Genomic DNA, 11604 nt, shown 5'->3' on the forward strand with positions numbered 1-11604 from the left:
CTCAAAATAAATAAATGAAAAAACAATTTTTAAAGAACTGTTTCTATGCACACTCCGTGCTGTGTGTTTTGCTTTAGTGCTGCCGCCCACACTTAGGATCTATTTCTAATGCACAGGGAAAGGGGTGTGAGAGAAACAGAAGGGAGGTAGATTACTCAGGGGACAGTGAGGGCTGGGGTGGGAGTGACATGCAGGTGACATGATACTGCCACCCAGAAAGGGCCTGCTGTAGTAGATACTAAATGGTGCTGAGTTGATGGGCAGGGTGATTCATAAAAGGGGTCTACTGGAGCTTCTGGGAGGACAGCCGGCAGCTTCCACCTCTCCCTGTCGGGACACAGACAAAGGGCCAAAATCCCAATTACATACACTAATGTAGGAGGCACAGGTGTGGCCAACTGGACTGTGGAAGCCACCTCCCCCTTTCTTTGGTACTACTTTTATTTCTAGAATTGGGCTCATATTAAAATGAGCTTGCATTCTTGGGGCTGGAGAGATGGCTCAGAGGTTAAGAGCACTGACTGCTCTTGCAGAGGACCCAGATTCAATTCCCAGTACCCACATGGTGGCTAACAACCATCTGTAACTCCAGTTCCAGGGGAATCTGATGCCCTCTTCTGACCACTGAGGGCACTGCACTACACAGGTACATTTAATTAAAAAAAAAGCTTGCATCCCTATTGCTCTAATCCAAAGGGAGATTAGGAAATGGCACTGGACACTTGCCCAGAAGTTGGGAGAGGAGAAACCCAGAGCCTATGTGGCAGCTGGAATTCAAGATGCTCCTGTTCACATGAAATACAGGGCACCCCACTGCTCCTGCAACCCTAGGCATGAATCTACTTGGGCCAACATTCATCTTCCTCTTTCTGTCCCTGTGCTCTCCAATACTGACAACAGCCAGCAGTGACCGTCAGGTGGGAGAGGAGCTACTGAGTTCCTCAGCAGTTAAACCCACATCCTTCCACCTGGGGGTGAGGGGCGAGGGGGTGTGGCAGCCAAGCCTGAAAATCCTCCCGGAAACCTTTCTCGTTGTCTTGCCTGACTGATCATTCTAAGGACTCTGGATTCCCCCTTCTTTTTGGAAGTGAAATTGAAATCAATCTTAATTAAGGCATTGGTTGCATAAAGCCAACTCATTGATCACACTGAAACATAAATGGGCTTAGCAGCGAGGGGCATGGCAGCCCCTACCTGGCCCCCAATAATCACTCCATTTGGATGTCTGGCTGCACCGAAGGTCCTTTAAAGGGGACAGAGAACCATGTGAGGACAAGGACTTCGAGAGCTCTTGGCAGCCAGAGCTCAAAGCCTGTAATGTGCCAAGAGTGCTCTAAGGTTCACCCCAAGACCTCCCAAAAGAAGTGCACAGAGAAACCGAAGACCCTAGGTGCTCGCCTCTCCTGTGAGCCTCTTTTGGGTGTTTGCATCAACAATTTAGCTTTAATTCTTTCTAGGGTGCTTACTCCCTTCTCCTCAAGCCTTTGATCTGGCATACCCCCACGTTCTAGTCCCCTGCTTAGCCCTTCAGTCCCCTCCCCGCCCCAGTGCCCTTTCCCTGCCCTGCTTTGTCCTTTCTTCCTTTCTCATTTTGGGGGCACCAGCCCCCAACCCGCCTTCCCCGCAGCTTGCTCTAAAATTTATTCATGGGTCACCTTCCCTACTCCAACTGCTCCCAGTAAGATGCAGTCAAGTCCATGGGGCAAGGGTCCTTGCTTTGTGGGGATGGTGTCTGGTGTAGAAGGGTGCTGCCTCTCTCAGGAAAGGGACTCCCTGGAGGCGTCCAAGTATTCCTTCCCACTTTTTATTTGTTATGTAGCTGAGGGTGACTTTGAACTCTTGATCCTCCTACCTTGACCTCCTGAGTGCTGGGATTACAAGTGTACACCAGCACTTCAACATGGATTCCTACCTGGTGGAAGGGGATGGACATGCCTTGTTCTAAATACTTTCATAGCTTGGGCCACTTGTGAAATGACTGCCCTGAGAGGTGGTTCTGTCTACCCTGAAGCTGTCCAACCCTCCAACATCAGGCTCACAGAATAAGTGCTCCTGAAGGGTAGGGTGGGGTGTTACAAGGCAGGTCCCTCAATAACTGACAGTCTCTGTATGTATATGCATTTATTTGTATGTGCATGTTCACGTGTGCACATACAGTGTATGAATGCATGTACTTGTGTGCTTATCACTCACGTGTTGAATTATTTTAAACAAATTCTAAATTCCAAACTGATAACCCCAACCACCTTCACATGTACTAGATCCCTCTTCTATGGCTATGTGCTGTTTTCTTGAAGAGCAAGAACTGATGGTTAAAATGATGATGTGCCTAGGAGGGAGGGTGAGTCTGCAGGACTAGCCCAGCACCTCCTGAAACACCCCGAGGCCTTCTCTGGTGCAGGGGCTTAACTGCTCAGGGTTGTGAAACTGCTCTGTCAGCACAAGGCCCTGGAGACCTTTGGGTCCATTTTCCTTTCTCTGGGCCTCCCAGCTTAGGACTCACCCACATGTATGAAAGACAGCTGTCTTCCTACCTCTCAAGAGCTCTGTCAATAATTAAGAGACAGTCAGGCTCTGAATTCCTGGATGAACTCTCTCCTGCTCCATCCCAGCTCCCACAGAGCAGCTTCCTGTAGCTCTTACCTCATGAAGCCCAGGAACACCAGCAGGATGAGGCTGACGAGCCACCCAGCGGTGGCAAAGGCCTTGGGCATGGTGAGCGCACCTGTACCCACAATGAGGTTAAACATGTACACCAGCCCAACCTGCAACCGAGAGAACCAGCATTCAGACTGGGAAGGAATGCCCCTCTTCCATCTCCCCTCAATGGCTCCTAAGGACAACCGTGAGTGACAGGACAACTCTGGAGGCCTTCCTAGGCCCTACCAGGGAAACATGCAAGGAGGAAAAGGACATCTGAGTCCCGAGGAGCCAGGTTCTGCAGACATCAACACCGGAGAAAGACAGCCCTGAGATCTCAGTTCTTGTCAGTTTCTGCTGTCATTGTTTCAGACTGTCCAGAGCTGTGTCATACCAGCTGTCCTCTGCTCAACCCTGCTGGGGCTTCCTGAAGACAGCAAGAAACTTCTTGGAGACTACTGATCCTGTGACTCCATCTTCCTCTCTACACCAATCCTGCCATTGTCCTTTGAGGCACCAAAATCCACACCCTTAGCTACATCCTCTTCTCTAAACCAACTAACTTCAGGATTATGTTTCTGTTTTAAGACAAGGTCTTGCTATGCAGCTCTGAGTGACCTAGTACTATGTAGCCCAGGCTAGCCTCAAACCCACTGCACTCCTCCTGTCTCACATTCCCAAGTCCTAGGACTATAGTCAAATATAGTCACACTTGACTCAGAAGTTAAAAAAAAAACCAACAAAAAAACAAAAACGGAACTAGGGCTGACAAGATTCCATGGGTAAATATACTTGCTGCTGCTAGGCCTGATGACCTGAGTTCAATCCCTGGACCCGCACAGTGGCAGGAGAGGACTGACTCCTCCAAGATGTCCTCTGACCTCTACCCACATAACTGCACGCACACATGCGCGCGCACACACACACACACACAATAAATAAATAATTAAAAAATAAGGGCTGAAGAGATGACTCAGCAGTTAAGAGCACTTGCTGCTACAGCAGAGGACCTGGAGTTCAGTTCCCAGCATCCACATGGTAGCTAACAGCTGTAATACCAGTTCCAGGAGATCTGATTACCTCTTCTGGTCTCTGTAGGCACTGCACACATATGGTACTATAACATATATGCAGGCAAAACACTCATACATATACAAATTTAAAAAAATAAATAAAAATAGGGGTTGGAAAGATGGCTCAGTGATTAAGAGCATTGGATGCTCTTGCAGAGGACTCAGGTTCGATTCCCAGCACCCACATGGTGGCTAACAATCATCTATGACTCCATTCCCGGGGACTCCAATGCCCTCTTCTGACCTCTGTGGGCACTGCATGACACAGGTATACTTACACACATGAGGCAAAACACTCATACACATAAAATAAAAATAATAGGCCGGGCATGGTGGTGCCTACCTTTAATCCCAGCACTTAGGAGGCAGAGGCAGATGGAGCTCTGTGAGTTCAAGGCCAGCCTGGTCTACATGGTGAGTTCTAGGTTAGCTGGGGCTACAGGGAGACCCTGTCTTAAAAAGACCCCCCCAAATAATAAAAAATAAAATATAAAAAGATAAACATAAAATAAATTATATGTGTGAATTCACACATCAAAAAATTCAACTCGGCTGACTTCACCAGACTCTGCTCAGTTATCTTGGCATGACTGCCCACCTCTGGCCTTCTAAATTGGAAGTTGGGCTTTTTTCACAGTGACCATGAGTGTCTCTAACAACTTTTACCTCGGCTGGAATCAATTTCATCACCAGCACTTTGAGGCTAGTGTGTGCCTGGCTCAAATAGATTACTTAGCGGTTTTGCTCATTCCCTCACTATTTGGCAACTGCTGAGCCTCCTGTGGACTGAGCCAGGGACCTGGAGCTGGGGATACAATGGAAGTAGACAGAAACACCCCTTCATCTGATAAAACTATCACCCAAGGAGGAGGAGAGAGAAAGAACAGAAACAGGAGTTACAGCTTAAGAGAAATGGACTGAAGAATCTTGGCCTTGAGGCAAGGGATAATTGAAAGGTACTTTAAATAAAAGGTGCTCTGCTGGGTATGGTGGCCCAATCCAGCACGTGGGAGGCTAAGGTAGGAGGGTCATGGGTCTGGCCAGGCTGCTTCACAGTGAGACTCTGTCAAACACATGGGCTGGTGAGATGGCTCAACAGGTAAAAGTGTTCATACTCTGAGTCTGACCCCTGAACCCACACAAAGGTGGAAGGAGAGAGCCAGCTCCACCAAGCTGCCCTCTGACCTCCACACACAAGCTGTGTCATGGACATGCTCCCCTCCCATCATACATGCACAATAAGAATGTTTATCATAAAGCAGCAGGCCCCAATCTTAGTTGGAGAATTACTGGCAGCTGATGACTGCTGGGTGAGGAAGAGCTGATCTTCTTAAAGGGAGGGACTCTAGATAGGCTGACTAGACCTCAGCGGATGAACCTGCACTAAAAGGACATCTGGGGACACTAACTTGACAAGATAGGCCTTAACACAAATGATAGAATGTATGAATTCCAGTGGGAGGGGCTAGGGGAGGAAGTTAATCGGGAAGGGGATATAAAGATGTTAAGATATTCTGTATGAAACACACAAATATTCAATAAAAATGTTTTAAAAATCATAAAGAAATAAATAGTGTACAAAAATCATAGGCAACAGAAGTACAAAGGCTTACAGTGAGAGAGGTACGGGTGGAGAGAAGTCTTGGCTATAGGGCTCAAGGGATCACTGAGACACACTGTTGGGGAGTAAGGGATATATTTAAAAAGTTATTAATACCATTGGCAGACAGATAGACAACAGCATGGTGGGGCTCTGAAGAGAAGAATCAGGGCCCACATGGCCCAAGTCGAGGGTCTTTTATAGCTTTGAGGAAGGGGGAGACCACAGCACAGCCAACAGTCAGGCTCTGGTTCCCAGATAGGAGGCAGGGAAGGGGGTATGGAGCAAGATGTGTGGACATCAGTGTAGCCCCTTTGATGCAAACTCACTTTCCCAGGTCAAAGACCCTGGCACCTGGAAGTCAGTTAGCTAGAGAGTTTCAATGTCTTAGGTGCCTGTCCTTACCTCTGTGAGGGGAAAGGTCTCTGCAGGTATTGTGGCCAGAACAGCAGCTGCATTCTAACATTACATTCCTACAGGTGTTCCTAGAGTTTTCGGGAGGCCATAATGGCTGAGGCACAGTGAACTAAGCAGTAGAGGGCACAGAAGGCCCGTGTGGAAGTTTTGGAGGGTTTTAAGCAGGGGACTAACAGAACAGACCTGTTCTGGTTTGCTTCTACTGCTGCGGTAAAAATACCAACCAACAGTAACTTGGGGAGCAAATGGTCTATCCATCACTGAGGGGAGCCAGGGTAGGAACTCAAGGCAGGATCCTGGAGGCAGGAACTGAGCACAGACCACAAAGGAATGTTTTTACTGGCTTGCTCTCCTGGCCTGTGCTCACTGCCCATGCCCACAGTGGGCTGGGTCCTCTCACATCACTCAACAGTCAAGAAAATGCCTCACAGACATGCCCACAGGCCTTAGAGGAAATTCCCCAGTTGAGGTTCCCCCTTCCTAGGTGTGTCAAGCTGACAACTGAGGCTAACCAACACAAGACCCAGTTGACCGTCTGACCTCTGGACCCCTTGTAGCTTTGTTCTGGGCTTTCATCTGTCCTATAAGAAGTAACATTAAGAAGGGATTAGAAGTTTAAGAAAAATGGTACTGGTAAGACTTTTCACAGTGGAAATCAGAAAACAAAAAACCTTAAGAAAGTGATACTGTTTAGGCAAAAACTTCATGAGAGAATTAAGTAGTCTAAGAAGCACTGATAAGTTCAGGGATGCCTAAAGGCCTTGGGTATGGAGAGGAGAAGGCCAAAAATAAAACACAGATCCTGACTGCCCGGAGCCTGACCCAGTGCCATGTGATGTTTTGTGCAAAAAATCAGAGCCTACCTCCCAGTGACCTCCAGTACTCACCCCAAGTGGCCAGTCCCAGGAAGGTGAAATGGTGCTATAGAATTTACTGTTTAACAAGATAGGGAGCTTATCTCTTATCTATTCAAATGCTGCACATGAATGGCTCAGGAGATAAAATAACTTATCTTACCTGTTATAAAAAGACCCTATTCTCCTTCAAGGCAGGGAAGGGAGGCAATCCCTCTGAAAATCTACAATGTTTCTATCTACTGTGTATGTTCCTTTTTTTTTTTTTTTTTTTTTTTTTTTAAAGACAGTCTTTTGCTATGTACCTCTGGCTAGCCTGGAGCTCACTATGTAGATTGGGCTGGCCTTGAATTCACAGAGATTCCCTTGCTTTTGTCTCCTGAGCACTGGGATTAGAGGCGTGTGCCACCACCCCTGGGTACCATGCATGTATTTTTTATTACAAGTCTGGTCTGGTAAATACATTTACCCCTTGCCTTGGGCTCATCTTTCCTAGCATTACACTGGGATATAAGATTTAAAGGTCTATCACAGATCATGGCTTCTCAGTTGGGGCACTACTGACATTTTAGGGCCAGATCCTCCTTTTTGGTGAGGACTAGTCCTGGCTTCTTGTCCACTAGTGGCCAGGAACTCCCTGTGACAGTTAATTTTGTCAACATGACTGGATTTAGAATTATCTAGGATACAAAGCTGTGGGCCTATCTCTGAGGGAGCTGTGGAAAGGTTTAAAGGAAGAGGGAAGACCCACCCTCGATATGGGCAGTACCACACCATAGGTTGGGATCCCTGAGGGACTAAAAACGGAAAAGGAGAAGGCTAGCTGAGTACTAGCCTTCACTCCCTGCTTCCTGACTGCAGATACAAGATGACCAGCTACCTCACATTCCCACCACCAGGATGGACTCCAACCTCTCAAGCTGTGAGCCAAAATAAACCATTCCTTCCATAAGTTGCTTTCTTTCAGATTTTGGTCACAGGTATGAGCAAAAGAACTAATGTACCTTCCTTCTGGCAATCAAGTTTTTCTAAGCTGGGCACAGTGGCTCATGCCTGAGTCTTCAGCACTCAGGAAGACTGCTGTGAGTTGGAGTCGAGTCTGGGCTATATACTGAGTCCTTGTCAGAAATAAACAAACAGTATCTCCAGACAATAGCAAATATGTCCTGGGGGTAAGATCACAGAAGTAATGCTGAAATAGGGGCATAAAGAGTCTGGGCTATATAGTGAGTCCTTGTCAGAAATAAACAAACAGTATCTCCAGACAATAGCAAATATGTCCTGGGGGTAAGATCACAGAAGTAATGCTGAAATAGGGGCATAAAGACCTAAGCATGGGTTAGAAGGAACATTAAACACATATCATGAAGCCAGGTGTGGTGGTTCGCGCCTTTAACCCCAGCACTATGAAGGAGGCAGAGGCAGGCAAATCTCTGAGATCAAGGCCACCCTGAGTTCCAGGCCAATGTGGCTACAGGGAGACCCTGTCTCAAAAAGATAAATAAATGGAAAAAAAAAAAAGCCGGGCATGGTGGTGCACACCTTTAATCCCAGCACTTTGGAGACTGAGGCAGGTGGGCCTCTATGAGTTCAAGGCCAGCGGTCTACATAGCGAGTTCCATGTCGGCCAGGGCTACAGGAGTCCTGTGTTTAGTATCATCAGGAAGATTGTCTCCACAAGAAGTAAAAATTATAAAGCCCAGGCTAGACCTGAAGTCACAGAGAGCCTTATCTCTCAGCCTCTCGTTGGGATTCTAGGGGTGGACCAGCACTCTAGACTGAGGCTTTAGCATGTTTATAAAGAAGCTGACTGAGGAGAGGATGTGTGCAATCATACTTTTCTTACTTTGTTGCTATTTTTTAGTTCCAAAGTAAACACTGTGTTTCCAGTAGTGTTTCAGAGAGTCCCTTAGGCAGGGCTTGGCTTTTTAGCCTTCTGAGAGCCTCAGCAGTCCTGGCACACCTTAAATCCTTTTTACCTTCAGGAAAGGTACTCAGTAAAGGACTGCTTTGTCACAAAAACCAGCCAGTCACAGGCCAGGTCAAGAGGAGTTGTAGGAAAGGAAAAAGAGGAGGGGAATGTGCTCCTCTGATGGTCACATGACAGTACAGTTCTGGGGAAAGGGACTACCTCCTTGAAAGGGTGGCAGAAAGATCCTGCTGTTTTTTCCATAGATGAAACCTGCATATGCAGGCTGAGCTGACTTCCTCTGTGACTTCCTCTGTAATGGAACTGAAGAAGGCACAGCCCCTGGTCCTGTCCTTCTGCGCCCCAGAGGGTTTAGTGCAGCTCTCCATCTGCCTCCCTCCCTGCAGCAGGACACACATGCCATGCATGCAGCATCTCTCAGGCTTCCCCTCAGAAAGCCATCGAAGGAATCAGAGCACCAACTAGGATTTAAGACTGTGCAGCTAGGGAGATTGGCTCAGTCAGTAAAGTGCTTGCCACAAAAAACAGGAGGACTTGAGTTCAAGTCCCATCACTCACATAAAAACCCAGGTGTGGTAGTATGTTATATCTAGGGAAGCAGACATAGAGGATCCTGATAGCTCCATGGCCAACCTGGATGAATCAGCAAGCCCAGGTCATAGTGAGAGAGGCTGCCTTAAAAAACAAGATAGGAGGCCAGTTGTGGTGGCGCACATCTTTAGTCCCAGCACTGGGGAGGCAGAGGCAGGCAGGCAGGCAAATCTCTGTGAGTTCAAGGCCAGCCTGGTCTACACAGTGAGTTCCAGGACAGCTGGGGCTACAGAAGATAAAAAACAAACCAAAAAAAAAAAACAAAACCCACAAGATGGGAGGCCAGTGATGGCAGCACACCTTTAATCCCAGCACTCAGGAGGCTGAGGCAGGTACACCTCTGTGAGATGGAGACCAGTCTGGTCTACATAGTGAGTTCCAGGTCAGCTGGGATTACAGAGAGACCCTGTCTCAACCAACCAACCAGCCCACAAACAACAAAAAACACAATGTGGGGCTGCTGAGGGCTCATGGGGAAAAGGCACCTGCCACCAAGCCAGATGTGCTGAGTTTGATCCTGGAACCTACAAGGTAGGAGAGAAGTGAGTCCCACACGCTGTCCTCTGACTTGTACATGTGCACCATGCACATGCATGCCCCCCCCACAAGCACAAAGAATATAAACGGAATGTAATAAAAACAAAGCAACCCCCTCAACCCCAAGGTAGGCAACATCTGATGTTGATCTCTGGCCTCTTCTCTCTCGGTCTGTCTCTCTTTCATACACACACAGGCATACCTGCACACACACAAACATACACTATATCCTCCACCCCCCAACAAGGACTGTGAAGCCAGTGTTCTCTCCTTTAAAAGCAACAGCAACAGCCTTCATCAAGAACCAGCCATCAGGGGCATCCTCTAAGGCCATCCTTCTATGGGCATGACCCATTATCATTTCACATTCTGATCATACGACCACCATTTCAGAGGAAGCTAGACTTAGTTCCCAAATAAGGGAATCAGACATGCCTGTCCTGAGATCACTTGCGGTGGCATGTGCAGGCCTGTATTATGGTCCCATGGCCAGCATGAGTCTTGGGAAGGTGTGGCATCTACACACCTTGTAAGGCTGCCTCCCGCAAATATTTTATACAGAATAAGTCAAGCTAAAGCAACCACTCACTCCTGAAAAAGGAAAGAACTCAGCACAGGGCAACACAGAGCTAAGGAGAGGCTTTGTCTTAGAAATGACCATGAGCACTTTTTAAACTGTGTGCCCAGAATCATGCTCTCCCAAGGGTAAGCCAGGATAGAGTTCTCCCACACTGTGTTGAGCCAGGGCCTGCAGGAAGAAACTTTGGAAGCAAAGTCAGTCTCACAGTTTTTGTGGGTCTAGTGAATGATAAACACTTGTGACCTCATAGCGGATAAAATGCTGGAGAGATGGGTCAGGAGTTAATAACCCATACTACTCTTGCAGAGGACCAGAGTTCTGTTCCCAACACCCACATCAAGCAGTTTACAACTGTGTATAACTCCAGTCCTAGGGGATCCAATGCTCTCATCAGGCCCCCACAGGCACCTACACTCACACGCATATACTCACGAACACACATGCATACACACAACTAAAAATTAAGTAAATCTTTAAAAATAACAACAAAAAAGATTTATTCTTAGCTTAGGGTTGGAGAAATGGCTCAGTGGTTAAAAATGCATACTGTTCTTGCAGAGGACCCGAGTTCTGTTGCCAGCGCCCAAGTTGGGTGGCTCACAGCTGCCTACAAATCCAACTCCAGGGGAACTGGCACCCTCTTCTGGTCTCTGTGGGTGTGTGCACTCATGTGCACATACCCATACACAAAATTAAAAATAACACAAATAAATCTGAAAAATTCTCAGCTAGGCCTGATGTCTCACGCTTGTAATCTCAGCACTCAGGAGGCTGAAGCAGGAGGATCATGAGTTTGAGGTCAATCTGGACTATGCAGCAAGAGTCTGCCTCCAAAAACAAACAAAAAAAAGTTAGAATTACCGCCCCCCCGAATTATGAATTAAGAAACCCTTAGGAGGGGCTGCAAAGATGGCTCAGAGGGATAAGGCGCTTGCCATGCAAGCCTGGTGACCTGAATCTGATCCCCAGAACCCTATGGTGGATGGAGAGAACCAATGCCACAGAGTTGACTTCTGACCTCCACATATGTACCATGGCATAGGTGCGCAAATATACACATCATGCTTACACACACACACACACCAACACACTAATAAAATTTTTAAAAAGAAAAGAACCCCTTAGGAAGAAGGTGTCTACTTTCCTCAAAACCCTGACCACAGGGCTGGAGAGATGGCCGAGTGGTTAAGAGCACTGGATGTTCTTGTAGAGGGCTTGGGTTCGGTTTCCAGTACACATGGGGGCTCACAAATGTCTGTTAACTCTAGCTCCAGGGAATCTGACCTCCTTGGGCAACAGACAGACAGACACACACACACGGTGCACAGACATACACAGGCATACCATGCACAGGCGTACCATGACCACCCCCCTGCCCCCGA

The 11604-nt window shown here is 47.5% G+C and overlaps 1 protein-coding gene across 2 annotated transcripts in view; it reads right to left on the reverse strand.

Annotated features, from left to right (window-relative positions):
* Tmem104 (transmembrane protein 104) overlaps positions 1 to 11604 on the reverse strand; it is a 64292-nt gene that overhangs the window by 49731 nt on the left and 2957 nt on the right. For both annotated transcript variants that reach the window (XM_008831451.3, XM_029562716.1), the window contains exon 3: positions 2644 to 2765. In XM_008831451.3, coding sequence (XP_008829673.1) covers positions 2644 to 2765 — 122 coding nt within the window. The remainder of the gene's footprint in view (positions 1 to 2643; positions 2766 to 11604) is intronic.

Source organism: Nannospalax galili, unplaced genomic scaffold (genome assembly GCF_000622305.1).
Source record: "Nannospalax galili isolate Female #2095 unplaced genomic scaffold, S.galili_v1.0 scaffold634, whole genome shotgun sequence".
NCBI lineage: Eukaryota > Metazoa > Chordata > Mammalia > Rodentia > Spalacidae > Nannospalax > Nannospalax galili.